The sequence below is a fragment of the Gracilinanus agilis genome, chromosome 1 (assembly GCF_016433145.1).
Source record: "Gracilinanus agilis isolate LMUSP501 chromosome 1, AgileGrace, whole genome shotgun sequence".
In the NCBI taxonomy this organism is placed as follows: Eukaryota; Metazoa; Chordata; class Mammalia; order Didelphimorphia; family Didelphidae; genus Gracilinanus; species Gracilinanus agilis.
In genome coordinates this window covers 716,917,215-716,932,806 of record NC_058130.1, presented here as the reverse complement: position 1 = coordinate 716,932,806, position 15,592 = coordinate 716,917,215, and the positions used below count along the sequence as shown (strand labels likewise).

The 15,592-nt window shown below is 43.3% G+C and overlaps 1 protein-coding gene across 2 annotated transcripts; it reads left to right on the top strand.

Annotated features, from left to right (window-relative positions):
- Positions 1-729: 729 nt before the first annotated feature.
- On the top strand, positions 730-15,087 carry YJU2 (YJU2 splicing factor homolog). 2 transcript variants are annotated; one of them, XM_044658503.1, is made up of 8 exons: positions 730-879; positions 3,043-3,143; positions 3,882-4,026; positions 8,114-8,248; positions 9,664-9,845; positions 11,961-12,081; positions 13,084-13,237; positions 14,156-15,087. In XM_044658503.1, the coding sequence occupies exons 1-8, from the start codon at positions 856-858 to the stop codon at positions 14,269-14,271; spliced, it is 978 nt and encodes a 325-aa protein (XP_044514438.1). In that variant the 5' UTR covers positions 730-855; the 3' UTR covers positions 14,272-15,087. The 2 variants fall into 2 exon arrangements, with proteins under 2 accessions (XP_044514438.1, XP_044514437.1); XM_044658502.1 differs by having other exon boundaries at positions 731-879; positions 13,084-13,243.
- The last annotated feature ends 505 nt before the right edge of the window (positions 15,088-15,592 follow it).

Genomic DNA, 15,592 nt, shown 5'->3' with positions numbered 1-15,592 from the left:
CAGTGGATTGAGAGCCAGGCCTAAAGACTAGAGGTCCTAGGTTCAAAACTGACCTCAGATACTTCCTAGCTGTGTGATCCTGGGCAAGTCACTTGACCCCCATTGCCTAGCCCTTACCACTCTTCTGCCTAGGAGCCAATACACAGTATTGACTCCAAGACAGAAGGTAAGGGTTTAAAAAAAAATTTAAATCCTTTCTTTGGCTTTTAGAGTTCTTCATCTTCTGGCCTCTTCCTACCTTGAACACAACATTCCATCCACCATGCTTTTTCACTGACTGTCTGCCTAAAATGCTCTCTTTCCTTATTTGACCTCCTGACTTTTACATGTTTGACTCACTTGAACCCTGGCCCCCTGACTTCCAGCTTCAGATTCTTTCCTCAGTTTGCCCAAAGAGATCTTTGAGACCCTAACCAATTAGAAAATATAAGTAAACGAATGAATGGCGGCGTACACATACACAGGTGCACAATGTAAGCAGCACTGCAGAGGCCTTTCCTCTCTTCTTCCCTTCCCGGTCCTAGGTTTTTTGGTTTTCTCTCCCGTGGCTCGGGGGAAGGAATCTTTCCTGTGTCCTCGGAACCTTTGCAGCGGCGAGCCAGGGAGCCTTCGGACCCCTTAAAGACAGGAACCACTTGAAAAAAGCCTGAAGGAGAGGGGGGGGGGGGGAAATGAGAGAGCGCGTCACCGGAAGGGGATGAGCCATAACACCTCGACCAATGAGCGCGGTTAGCCCGGTCGGGGCATTTCCGGGAAGTGGACTGGAGGGTTAAGAGAGCTTGCTGTACGGTGACCAGTGCCGGGAGCGGTTGGTGAATTGTTGACTGCGGGGAAGGTTTGTGAAGTGACGCCAAGATGTCAGAAAGAAAAGTCTTAAATGTGAGTAACACGCTGGTAGCGGAAGCGATACTCCAGGTCCTTTGACTTCTCTCCTCCGGGGGCCAGGCTTAGCATGGCTCCTCCCTGGGGTGGGGCTCACCACGTTCTTACCTTCTTGGTGACTGGGTGTGAGACACTACCCACTCAGGGGCGGATCTCCCTAAGGCTCCTCCCTCCGTGTCCTGGTGCTGGCTCGGACTTTGCTCGCTGCGGGGCTCTAGGCATCCTGCTGTGAATGGGGCGGGGCTGCTCCCCCTCCCCCTTTATTGAGAGGGGTGGGGCTCCCTTCTTGCTTTCCCTCCCTGGGGGGCGTGGTTTGTCTTGGCCTATCCCCACCCACCCTCATCCCTTGTGGGCGGGGCTCCCTCCTTTACCTTGATGGGCAACCTTTTGAGCTTGGTGTGTCAAAATTCGCCAAAAAAAACGAGCATAACTCGGGTGGTGTGTCTCTTTGAGAAAAAAATAGCATAACTCGGCATGCGGCTGCATGCCAACCGTGTCATCGAAAATGGCTACTCGTGTCATAGGTTTGCCATCAGGGCTTTAGTAGCTACTCAGAAGACACAAACCGTGTTTGCCCTGGCTTTGGGAATATCAGTATACCTCCTGGGAAAGTGTGGACCAACTCCAGGGTTGACACGGATTTTGGGATGAATGATACAATCTCCTAGTAGTTGAGACCCGAAGGCCCAGGAATCTTAGGTCAACTCGAGAAATTCTTTCAATTTTAATTCACTAAACATTTAGCAAGGGCTTACCATATTCTGTGCAAAGCTCTGGGGATACAAAAAGACAAGCCTGCCCTCAAGGAGCTAAGGATCTAATGGAGGAGACAACATGCAATATGTGTGTGGGGGGGATAAAAATTGTATAAAAGATAAATAGAAAATAATTAGTGAGGGGAAAGCCCTGGAATTAAGATGATGGGTTGGGAAAGGCTTCCTATAGAAAGTGAGATTTTACTTGGGACTTAAAGGAAGTCAGGGAGGTTGGTAGTTGGAGTGGAGGAAAGAGAGCATTGTGGCTTTTTTTTTTTTTAAATCCTTACCTTTGGTCTTGGAATCAATACTGTGTATTGGTTCCAAAGCAGAAGAGTGGTAAGGGCTAGACAACATATTAAGTGACTTGTTCAGGGTCACACAGCTAGGAAGTGTCAGAGACCAGATTTGAACCCAGGACCTCCTGTCTCTGGGCTTGGCTTTCAATCCACTGAGCCATCTAGCTGCTCCCAATGGCTTCTTTCTTAACTGTGGTCCTTCCTAAAGAATCTCCTTGTGAGATCTCTGCCTTTTTTCAAAGGCCAAGTCCAAGTCAGATCTGTGGGAGCCACTGAGCCTTAGATGTTGGTTTCAGTGTACCAACAAGTACCTAGGGTCATACAACTTAACAAGGAGATGTTATCATTTATCCCAGTGGTGGTGTCCACTGATAAAGTAGACTTTCCAAGTGAAGGTTTATTGGTTTGGATTTCTTCCTTTAATCTTGCCAAAGTATCCAGATTTTTCCTGGTCATACCCTCAGTGTCCTAGGGTGGGAGGAAACTTTCCATATTTCTCTCTTCCCCCTGGGGTTACTGCCTTGTTTTGGGACCAGGAAGGAGGTTGCCCCCCCCCCTTCCCAAGAAGTTCCTGGGATGTATATGGGTCATAAGTCTTTTTAATGTTTCTTATCTAGATGCTAGCCATTCTTAGAATTACTGTCCCCATTGATTGGACTCTCCAGTGTCTTTAGTTATCATTCTCCTTATCTATAAAGTAAGAGGTTGGCCTAGATGACCTTTAAGGTTTCTTTCAGTTCTAAATTCTTTGGTCCCATAATCTCTTGACTTTTTTCCTTTTAAACTCTTCTTGCCCCCTCTTTCACCTATTCCTTCCCTATGTCTTATCCCCAAACTGCCCTGTTTTCTAGTCCATGTTACATATGGACTTCTTGACTGGTCTATCTCTATGATTATCCCCATCCTATAAATATTCCTTCTGTGAGACTTTCCTCTTAGAATACTGTATGTACATATATACGTGTGTACATATGTACATGTACACATCTTCTCCATGGGACTCTTCTTTTTTCTTACTTTCTTCCTGTTGTATTCCATGGCTTGAGAATGAAGGTCAAAGCTAGCCTTCTTTGTGATCATTACCTTTTTTTTTATCTTCCCTACAGAAATACTATCCACCAGATTTCGATCCATCAAAAATCCCCAAACTCAAGCTACCCAAAGATAGGCAGTATGTGGTGAGATTGATGGCCCCATTCAACATGAGGTAAGAATACAGTGGAACCCCCTCTCCCTGCCATATGTTAAAGTTAAATTACAAACTCCAGATTCTTAGTTTTCATAGAGTTTATTAATAATTACTTAAAATAGATAAAGCAGATAAGTAGAAATTAAAGCCTAATCTAATCTAGTTCTGACCAAGTGTTGCTCCACATGGCTATCTCTCTCAGCCATGGTCCTCCACCAATCACCATCAAAGGGAATAGAGAGAGCGGGTTACCCCGCCCCTCGCACCCCTCTTTTATTCTCTCTTTTGACCCAGACCCATAACCTGTAGTTCTGGGTCACGTTCCTGGGACTCTTCACCTGTGACCTTTGTTTGGAGTGTTCACATGATGTCCAGCCATGCAGCACAGAGACACAAGTTGGACGAGCTATGGGGAGGGGGTTCCCTTTACACACAGTACAAAGCTTAAGGAATCCCACCTAGCTGCCTCTGGCTTTGAAGGCCAAAAAAGGTTAATAAGGGGAAATCACATCGATGTTGTATACTGGCTCCCAGAAATCCTCAAAAATAGAACTTCATTTTCTTAGATCTGTAAATTTGCTTTATAAAATATTTTGAGAACTGTATTTCAGTAAAAATCCTTTCATGCTAGGGCATGAAACTGGGCCACTTTGTGGGGGAGGAAGTAAGGAAGGCATTTTTATTTCCCATTGGGTGGAAGAACTTCATAACTAACCTGGAGAGTCATTCTTTGGCCTCTCCTTTCTTTCCTTCCAGATGTAAGACATGTGGTGAATATATTTATAAAGGCAAGAAATTTAATGCCCGAAAGGAGACAGTACAGAATGAGCTATATCTGGGGCTGCCCATTTTTCGTTTCTATATCAAGTGTACCCGTTGTCTAGCTGAGATCACCTTCAAAGTAAGATACTGAGTCTTTTAAAAATTCATATGTGTATATATATATATATTAAATATTTTATTAGAAATTTAACATCGATCAATACCAACAACTAAACTTCTTTAGTTACTATGTACTATAAACTGGATAATTTCAGTATATAAAGTAACATAACACTTTTTAAAGGTATTCCTCAGTGGTTCTGTCAGGATTTTTTGTCATTCTCATTCATTTTTCCTTTTGCATGGAATTAGCCAATATATGCCTAATTCTTCTGGTTCCATTCTATTATTAGGTCTTTCTGAGAAAGAGATTAAAACTTTGTAAAAATGATACTTGTTTGTTAAATTGTATCACCATGTGTTTGGAAGTTTGAAAACATGCTAACTACTAAATCTGATAATGAATTGTGCTCCATATACTTTTTCCAAGTATAAGCCATTGAGAAAAACAATCAAAAAGAATAATGCATAACTTTCTCAAATCCCTGGATTTTTAATTCTGGATTTTTTCAAATATAATTCAGTAGACTTGCTGAAGACAAAAATTGTTGAACTATGTGTATTGTGCAAGAGTCCTAGAGGGTTGTTAGGTGTTACAACCCACCTAGGAATTTCCCATGGCCAGTAAAGCACAAACCCTTGGTTTATGAAAAATAAAGTTTATTTTACAAAAAGGAATAAAAGGAACTGGTAGGTATGACCCTAAGTATATCCAAAGTAACTCCACCCAACTGTCTATGTCTCTTTTGAAAAGAGAGCCTTTGTTTTCTTCTATTGGCCCTGCTTAATCTCCCTGTGCTATATAAGACAAACCCCTAAATGCTATCTGACTTAATCTAATTTAATAACAATAATTAATAAGGAAGGAAAGGGGAAGAACTCTAGGTTTGGCTTCTGTACTAAGTAACTCAAAGTTATAGGGGGAAAGCTTTAAATTACCATAGCCAATAGAATTCTGCTAGATGGATTACTGCCAGATGAAGACTATCTCAGGGAAATTAGTTTCTTCCAAGCAAACTCTCTACCTGGATGTCAAAGATTTTCTCCGCGAAAATCTTAACTCTCCAGGGAGAATCTCTTAGAACAAAACTACAAAACTCCTCCAGCTTGATGGGAATTGTAGGCAGAGACAAAGCCTCCCTCCAGCTTGGTCAAAATCTAAGAAGGAAGTGGAGTTCAGTTATTTCCACTTGTAGACCCACAATCCCTTTCTACCCAGAATCCTTTCCCAGGGTTTCTCTCAAAATTCCCTTCCTTCAACTAACCCGAGAAATCAGACTATCTATAAATATATTCCTACATATGAGAGAGAATAGAGGGTAGAGCTTGTTTGAGCCAATCAATCCTCTTCACCCTTAAAGTAACTAATAAAAATACTCTAATTTTAGCACTTTTGTTGAGGGAGAACACCTCTGTTGAATCCAGTTGGTCAAGGGCACTGAACTAAGCATGAACAACCTAGTTATTCAAGTTTCAGAAAGAGTAAAATGGTTCTAGTCATTAAATAGAATGAAGTGAGACTCTACAGGAAGTGCATTGGGATTGGCAAAAGAACCTCAGTTATATCTGTGGATTTTTTTATCAGATCTAGCCATTTCAGAAACTAGTTTTTAGTGCCTGATCTGCCCTACTCAAATCCCAGAGAGGAAAATATTTTGAGGGATGGTGGGGTAAAAGAAGGAGGATCTCTGTTCCTTCTCTCCCCATCTGGAAGATGAGCATGTCAACTTCAAAAGGATGGAAGATTTAGACTTCCCACAAATACTGTAAGATTTCAGCATCCTAGAATAGCTGGTGGCAGCGTCTACATCAGGAGCTGAGGATAAAATAGACACTGACATGCATAGCTTGATCAAGTAACCCCCTTCCCCCCTCCCAATCCAGTGAGCTCAGTGGTTCCTTATTACCTCAGAATCAAATAGAAACTTTTCTGTCTGACATTTACAACTCTTTATATCCTCATCTCTTCCTATCCTTTACTCCCTTTGATACCCACTAAAATCCAGTTACCCATGACTTTTCATCTCCTATCTCCTTGCCTTTGCCCTGGCTATTCCCCAGACCTGGAATTCTTTTTCCCTCATGTCCCACTCCTAGTTTCTTTGGCTTTCTTCCAGACTCAGCTCAGATCCCACCTTCTACAGATAGCCTTTCTCAGCCCTTTTCCACCCCACAGCCCCAACTACCAGTGCCTTCACTTGTGAAATTACTTTCCATTTATTCTGCTTGCACCTTGTAGAGAAGTATTTCCCTTTTGTCTTCCCCATTAAAATAGATGCACTTAGAAGGCAGGTTCTATTGTTGTCTTTCTTGGTATCCCTAGTACTTGGCATAGTGTTTGGCATGTAAGTGCTTAGTACCCTGCCTGTAGTAGGCCCTTTGGCTATAAATGTTCATTGACTGACTTTCCAGATTTCTTTCTTTTCTTCACTTGTTTAAAAAACCCTTACCTTTTTTCTTGGAATTAGTATCGGTTCCAAGCAGTAAGGGCTAGGCAGTTGGGTTTAAATGACTTGTCCTGGGTCACACAGCTAGGAATTGTCTGTGGTCAGATTTGGACTTAAGCCAGGTATATTCCTCATTCTTGTATGTTCCTTGAATTCTAGGATTCTATTATTCCACAGTTTATTTAATTTTAAGAAATGTCAAGTTAAGCATCTCTTTAGGGGTCACTCTTTACCAGACATTATCCTTACCTCTGGGGATACAATTCCAAGAAAAAGAAAGATAATTCTTGCCCTCAAGGAAGGGGAAGACAAACCACAAAAGGGAGTTGAAAAAGAGGGGTGTGGGCAGTGAAAGGGCATATACATGGTGGCAATGTCTAGGGTCAAAGGGAAACTAGGAGAGGAATGAAGGGTAGTGTTCCCTTCCTCAGAATGGAGGTTCTCTATTATTCTACATTTAGGTTGCTTCTAGTTTTCAAAAATAACATCAAATGCTGCTATAAAAATCTTTGAGCAGATAACTTTCATTTTCAGTAACATTTTCAAGGTATATTCCCAAGATCCTGGATCTTAACCAACCCCGATAGGCCCCCCACAAGCTATTTTTTTTTAACCCTTTCTTTCTTAGTAACAGCTCTAAGATGGACGGTCAGGGGCTAGGCAATGAGGGTTAAGTGTCACACAGGGTCACATGGCTAAGAAATGTCTACAAGTAGATTTGAACCCAAGTCCTCCTGGCTCCAGGCCTGGTGCTCTATCCACTGAGCTGCCTAGCTGCCACCACCCCCTCAGAGCTATTAAAACCAATCCCCTGGACTTTATGAAAATTCCCAAGCTATAAAGGCAAGACTAGCTCTGGGGAAAAGGATAGAGAACAGATGAATATACTCCTTTGTCCTTTAGTTGTCTCAAGAAGGCCATGGCACTGACAAACAACTCTGCATGCCCTCCCCTGCTCTGTGGGTGGTTTAGAAATTCCTTAAAAAAGCTTTCCATTTGCCTTCTGACTGCCTGGACTGTGCTCTTTCTCATAGAATGAGCTAAACAACAGATAATTATTGAGCACTCACTGTGTGCAGGACCCAGGGCCACAAGGGAGATGCAAAGGGGCATGAGAGTTCCTGGCATTGTGGAGTTTATTGTTATAAATAATAATTACTTGTTCTCATATGGTATTTCAGAGTTTATAAGGTGCTTTCTTTACAAGAAGTCTATGAGCTAGATATTATCCTCATTTTACAGATGAGACAACTGAAGCTTAAAGAAGTTGTAACTTTCCGAGTTTCTTAGCAAGGAAATAGGAGAACCAGGCCTGAAGCCAAGGTGTTTGGCTCCATGTACTGTGTTCTTTCTGCTGTCCCATAAAATGAGAAATGAGGAAGATGTGCAATCAGATCTGGTCAGGCTTGTCCTGAGATAACTGCATCATTATCTGTGACCTCTTCTCCCCCAAATCATTCTGAAATAGAATTATTCCTAGCCATCAACTTGTGGAGGTTGAGGACCCAAAATGCTCCCTTAGGTGTTGCTCAGCTTGGCCAATTGGGTCTTTTTACAACCTTTGTTCTTTCCTTTGAAAGCTATTTAATATTTATTTCTGAGTCAGACCACTTTTGACCATGACCTGTATTCTTATAAAATTGATTTCTTTCCCCCCAGACTGACCCAGAGAATACGGATTATACCATGGAACATGGAGCCACCCGGAACTTCCAGGCTGAGAAACTCCTGGAAGAGGAAGAGAAAAGGGTTCAAAAGGAAAGAGAAGACGAAGAATTAAATAATCCCATGAAGGTAATATAGGAGTAATAATAATAATAATAATAATAATACCACATATTTCTTTGTGCCTTAAGCATTATCAAGTTCTTTCTTCCCACCAGCCCTGAGAGGTCAATAGTTAGTCAATTATTAGTCCAACTTTTAAAAAAAAATTGTTAATATTTTGTTTCTTCCCCGATTACATGCAAAAACAATTTTTAAATTAAATTGTTTTTTAAATTTTGAGTTCTACATTCTCTAACCCACCTTCCTTCAGTGCCTTCCACCCCTCTCCCTTCCCAGAAACAGTAATCAATCTGATAAAAGATTTTACATGTGCTGTCCTGTCAAACATTTTTCCATGTTAGTCATTTTGTGGAAGGGATCTCAGAGGGGGGGAAAAAAAAAAGAAGAAAGAAAGTAAAATGTAGTGTGTCTTAGTCTGCAATCAGACTCCATTAGTTCTTTCTCTGGAGGTGGGTGACATTTTTCATCCTGAGTCTCTTAGGTTTTGTCTTGGATCACTGTATGCTGAGAATGACTAAGTCATTTATTAATCCAGTTTTCTAGATAGGAAGCTGGCCCTTGGGGAAAGGTGACTAACTCAAAGTCATCTGGCTAATAAGTATCAATACCAAGACTTGAATTCAAGTCTTTATCTCCACATCCAGGCCACTTTCTACTCTTCCTGTCCTGGCTCTCTGAGCCAGACTTTTCCCTGGGTCTGAGAAGCCCCTGGTGCATGGCAGCTGGCTTCTAGTGCTAAGAATTTCGTGCCAGAGCCAGAAGGCATGAAACAAGCCAGCCTGCAATTAAGCCCCTCCCTGATGGTGGATGTTCTAAAGTTCATTTCCACCTCTTACCATTCTAGGTATCCCAGGCTGCCTTCCAGCTTTTATGGTATTTTAGGAAATAGCAAGGTTAAAGAGGGAATGATGATAATAATAATAATAGCAACTGGCATTTGAAAACTTTAAGTTATACAAAATGCTTTACATATATATTTTCTCATGACATGTTATTTCATTAAACGACCCTGTGAAATGGGCATAGTTGATATATTTTATGAACTTTACAGATGAAGAAATTGAAACTCAGATGTTTAGTGACTTGAGCAAAGTGGCATACCTTGTAAATGTCAAAGGAAAGATTCAAACCCAGGTCTCTCCATAACCCTAAATCTATTATCAAGGTAGAGACATGATAGCAAGGGCTCTGAATCCTGGAAAGAAGAGTTTACAGTCTAACTGAGAAGAGAAGACATAGCAACATAGAATATGACTGTACAGTATTGCATTTGATCCTCACTGCAACACCATGAGGCAGATGATGCAAGTATTATCCTCCCCACTTTACAGATGAGAAAACAGCCTCACAAGTTTGGAAAATAGACCAAAACCCCTACTGCCCCTGAGGCTCATTGCTGTCCATTTGCCACCTCCACCCAGGTGCTGGAGAATCGAACTAAGGACTCCAAGCTAGAGATGGAGGTCCTGGAGAATCTGCAGGAACTAAAGGAACTCAACCAGCGCCAGGCAAATGTGGACTTTGAGGCAATGTTACAGCAGTATCGGGTATCAGAAGAAGAAAAACGCCAGCGAGAGCAGGAGGAAGACCAAAGGGAAATGGAGTAAGCTTAATGGGAAGAAAATGAGCATTTCTTCAGGTTGGAGTGATACATTTTGGGAAGGACATTGACAACCTGTGGGGTGTCAGAGGAAAGTGATGTGGATGGAGTGGGTTGCCCTGAGAGGAAGTAAACATTTCATCATCGGAGGTCTCCAAACAGAGACCTGATGCCTTTTGTGAGGAATATTGTAAGAAAAATGCTCATTCATATTCTGTAATATTTTAAAGTTTATGTATCTTATAAGACCAAGCTATAGGTAATTTCTGTTGTTGTACCCATTTTATAGATGAGGAAATGGAAGTTCAAAATGTTTAAATGCCTTGCCCATGGTCATCCATCTAGTAAGTTTAAGGAGACTTGCATCTAGTTCTCCTTTTTCCAGGTTCATTACTCTTCACTACACCATTATTCCTGCTCAAGTTGACTAAATGACTGCTAAGGTCCTTGCCCAACTCTAAGACTCCAATTTTCCATGAGATTGCATAGTTTAGAGATGAACTTCTGACCACACAGGGGGTCTAGGATAGAAGTAACCCTGGGAGCTCTATAGGATCGTCTCCCTTGCAAATAGAAAGTTGTTAGCAGCCGTAGAAGCAAAGCTGTGCCTCAAGTTGGGATCAAGCTGGGATTAGGAAGACAAGGAAGAGGAACTGTCCAACTATGAAGAAATTTCAGGGATGAGGGAGGTAGCCAGCCAACGTACAACCATCAGGGAGGAGGTCACTTACACATATTCAGAAGCCAGAAATGCTTTTGAAGAGTTCTACCTTCATTCTGTTATCATCACACCATCTACCGTGGGCAAGGATTATGTCCTCTTAATTTTCTTTCTGCCACCAGACAACTAAAAAAGCAACTAAAATGTTGCTCTTTTAGGGGGCAGCTGGGTAGCTCAGTGGATTGAGAGCCAGGCCTAGAGACGGGAGGTCCTAGGTTCAAATCCGGCCTCAGACATTTCCCAGCTGTGTGACCCTGGGCAAGTCACTTGACCCCCATTGCCTACCCTTACCACTCTTCCACCTATAAGTCAATACACAGAAGTTAAGGGTTTAAAAAAAAAAAAAGGTTGCTCTTTTTGTTGTCTTTAGTATTTGTATTCATCACAAGCCTCAGTTCATTCTGAGTTTTAGCATTCCTGACATTTTGATACCACTTTTTTATATTCATATTCATTTACTCACCATTTCTTTCATTTTCTAGATATTAAAATGCAAATTTTTGATCCTTATTGGGATAATCTGTGCTCATTCTAGAGAGCTTCCCATTCCTCTTGAGTGGATTTTGCCTGTAGAATCCTTATGCCACAGGAGTCTACCTCTTCTTTATCTAAATTCTTTGAAATTGTACTGTCTCAATAATCTGTGGTGACCCTAGACCTTAGGTTCTTCATTTCCAAGAAGATAAAACTCCTTGCCTTAAGAGTGTTGATAGAAACAGATAAGATATCAAATGGGTATTTACTCCTTCACCCCCTTTTCCTCTCCCCACACCCCTTAGAATTCTGTCAAGTTCATAAAATGAAAATAGCTTGGAGGGGGCAGCTAGATGGCTCAGAGATGGGAGAAGACACTTCTTAGTGTGTGGGCAAGTATGTCCAGGCAAGTCACTTAACCCCACTCTTTTGCCTTGGAACCAGTACACAGTATTGATTCTAAGATAGAAGGTAAAGGTTTTAAAGAAAAGAAAGAAAAAAAAATAGCTGGGAAGTCTAGCTCAGATTTCAGCCCTGAAGGCAGACCCTACTATACCCTTTCTTCAGTAGGATTGCCACCACTTCTACTTCTTAGGTTAGAAAGAGCAAAAGGTGAGTAAATGGTGCTAGGAAATCACAGCTCAGGATGTCTTCTTGATGCACCATGGTGTCATAGTGACATGCTGGTTGGGGAGCAACTCTGGAGCCACTCCCTTTAGGAGAGATTGAAGGGCAGACACTTTGGGGGCCAGTGAGGGGAGAGAAGGGGCACTGTCCATAGGTAGCAACTAACTGAAGACTTGTAGGGCATGATCCACTCTGCCTCTAAAGTATATAAAGATATATAAGCCCGCCCGAAGAGAAACCATGTAAAAAAAAAAAAAAACCATGTAAACCATCACAGGCAGTTGTCTATCCCCCAGGGCCATGATGGAACAGTCTAGGAAACGGCGACTGATTGAAGATTCTGACTCCGATGAAGAGCCCATCCTTGTACCTTCCCAGCTATCCATTCGGCCCAAACCCACAGCCATCTTAGAAGAGGTAAGTCCAGAGCCATCTCCCTGTTCCCCACTGGATAATTAATGTGACTGCGGGTTGGAGTTTGGGCAAAGAGGAGTGACGCTATTGCAGCTTGGCCACACAAACTTGAGTCTTAGAGATGAGACTGATAAAGAAGTTAAGTCATAGGTTTGACCACCAGTCAGATGATCAGAAGAGCATAGTGTATTGATCAATCAGCAAGTATTTATTAAGCACCCACTGTATTCCAGGCACTGTGTTGAGAGAAACAGATAGGCACTGTGTTGACTATTGGGCAAACAAAGCAAGGAAGAATAAGAATACCAAACTGGAGTTTATGTTTAATCCTGTTATTCAGAGCATTGGCACTCACTAAGTAGGGCTGGGGTGGGAAAAATGACTCCCCTTTCCTCCATTTTCCCTTTCCCTCCCCCTTTCCCACTAATATTCCCCAGATAAGTGTTTGGTGTTTGGAAGGACCCTTCCAGCTGAAATTGTTTTAAAGTCCCTCCTAGACATGGTATCTTCTGGTTTTAAATAATGACAGTAACAGCTGCCAGCAGAGATGCCTTCTGTCCTCTCTACCTCTTCTTCCTAGGCCACCTCCTACCTTTTCAATTTCCATCCTGGGGGTTTGAGGAACATGCTCCTTGGGTGTCCAGCCTTGTGAAGGTTTCTCAAGAAGTGATTTGGGGGAATTTGGCCCCTTCCATCCCTCTGGGTGTGGAGCCATTGTGAACTGAGCCAGAAAGGGCTGTCAGCCCCATAGTATCTGGACTCCCCATTGGCAGGAAGTATTGCTCAGAAAGAATAGCCTCTTGTTATGAGCAGATAGTCATTGTGACCAACATTTATTTAGCACTGTCAAGTTTACAAAGGCCCCTGCATGTTTTCTCATCTGAGAATGGGTAGGAATTACAGCAGTCAAAAAAGGATTGAGCACTAATTCCAAATGAAAGGGTTCATAGTTATTCTGAAGAGTGACTTTTGAGATTATCTCATTGGCCTACTCTCCCTCCTCAGGGCCCACCGCTAAAGAGGCAGAAGTTGGAGAGCTGGGATCGGAGTGTGGGTGCACTTGCTAGCAAGTCAAAGCTGGCAGGCCTGGTTGTGGCAAAGAAGCCAGTTGCCCAGAAACCCAGCAGCAGCAATGGGCATGTAGGCTCTCCTACCCCAAGTACAGGTAATGGGCCCCAGGCTTAGCCACTTGTGAGAAGGAAGTCATTGGGATTTAGAGCTAGAAAGCCTTAGTTTCCTCATCTATACAATGAGAAATTTAGTCTAAATCAGAGATTTTTGTGTGTCCTGGATCCCTTTGGAATATTTACATTGAAGCCTACACTCTCTCTTCTCCCAATAATGTTTTTAAATAATTGAAGGAAATGTAAAATTTTAAGAGGCAGCAAAATGACTCATTGGATAGAGCACCAGACCTGGGGTCAGGAAGACTTGGATTCAAATATGGCTTCAGACACTTACTAACTCTGTGACCCTGGGCAAATCATTTAACTTTTGTTTGCCTAAAATCAGTGGAGAAGAAAATGGCAAGCCACTCCAGTGTATTTGCCAAGAAAACCCCAAATGGGGTCATGAAGAGTGGGATGTGACTGAAGTTACAGCAAAGGTTCGATTTCATGTCAAGGTTAGGGAAAGTAAAGATACACCTTTTTGTTGGTATCCCGGTTCATGGACTCCCCGTGAAAATCTGTGAACCTCAGGTTAAGCCCCCTAGACAGTCTCTAAGGCACTATTTTCTGAATTTTTTATATGATTTTCAAATTGTTGGTCTGTCTCCTGTGTGCTGAAGAAATAAGAAAGAAGCATCTTTCAGACTGCCACTAGGGGGCAAAGGGTGGCTGTGCAGGTGCAGAGAATAGCTTTGTTTCTGAGCCTTGATTCCCTTCCTATCCAAGATGCCTGGGATATGGATTGCTGATGGAAGCTAATTCTGAAGGTGTAGAGGCAGGAGGGGGTGCTGGGAGGAAGGGGCTATTTCCTTTTTCCCTCATGCCCTGCTCTGCTGAACCATGACTTTGTGGAGCTGTGGCTTTGGGGAGAGGGTTCAACACAAGCTGACCCCAGCCTGTCTTTGTAGGCATACTGCAGAGTTTGAAGGAGGCTGATACATCATCGCTCAGGCTGCCCAGTTCCTCCTCCCTGAGCCAGCTGGGGGCGTACTCAGACAGTGAAGATAGCAGCAACAGCGGCTGAAGCATCAGCCCCTCCCCATGGAGGGAGGCCTCAGACCTTCCGGGCCCCTCCCCAGTGGGGCCTGATGGTGGAGCCAGGCTGGAGTGGATTTATTTCTTTGTGCATCCCGAAAAGAAGGACTGAGGCAGAAGCACCACTGCCTGAGGCTCTATCTAGTGAGCTGGGGTCCTCTCCCCACTTGTTAGCTGCCCAGAAACTGAGTGCCCCTCTCTAGGCCGGATTCAGTGCTGAGGCACGCTTCCATCTGAATCTTCCCTCTTTAGAAAGTGGCAGCTGAAGATCTGCCATCCATCTCTAGCAGAGTGCCCCCATAACAGCAAGGATGGGCCTGCTTCCTTTGCTCATCAGGCCCAGGTGGCCAGAGGAGAATCAGTGGGGAGACAAGGCGTTACCTCTTGCATCCCTGAAACTTTAGGGCCTTTTCCTCCCTGACAGCCAGAGCTCAATTTGTGGCTGGTGTGGCATTCATCACGTACCTCACAGAGTGGTACTTCATCAATGTTTAGTGCCGACTTAGCATGTGTGGTAGATTGCCCTCCCCTTTGCCCCACACCAAGACTACCTGGGATGGCACTTGAACCTTTGGGAATTGGATCTAAGATATACAGTGCCCTCTCACGACAGGCATCTTCTTTTCCCCTCTACATCCTGCCCCAGACTGAAATACCAGATAGGCAGATTCCAAGGCCAGCAATGCTGCTACTGATCAAATCAGGCCAAACCAGACGGTCCCCCTTTCCTCTTCTCCCCTCCAGTCTCAACACCCCACCTGATTTGTATCTGTCATTCTAAACCAAATAAAGGAAAATAAATGGACCCCAGGATTAGGCTGATCTTGAGCCTTAAATCTCTTGCTATTCTCTGAGATGGAAGCAGTGTTGGTGGCTGCTTGACTATTGTTTGGGGTTGTTATACAGGGGCTTCCTGTTCTGGTGGGCATTAAAGCAGATGCACAGAGGTCACTGTCATCTCTGAATTTGTGTGATTCCTCCCTGTTCCTTCCTCTGGCCTCCGAACAAGGACACCTGGATTCCAGTGCCATTTCTGCTAATGGGCTATTGACCTTGAGCAAATCACTTCCCTGTTTCATTAACCAGAAAAAGAGAGCGTTTTATTGGATCATCTTCAAGGTCTCTCTTAGCCTTTAAAGAAAGGTTCTGATAATGGGAAGAAGGGAAGTTTGTGCCCAGTGAGTTTACCAGGACCCCTGAAAGCTGCCCTCAGGCCCCTGTAGTAGGGGGTTGTAGGAGGGTTGCCTCCTAACTCCATTAACTCAGCTGGTAGCTCTGCCCCCCCCCCCCCCCTGCTCTCAGCCAACCAC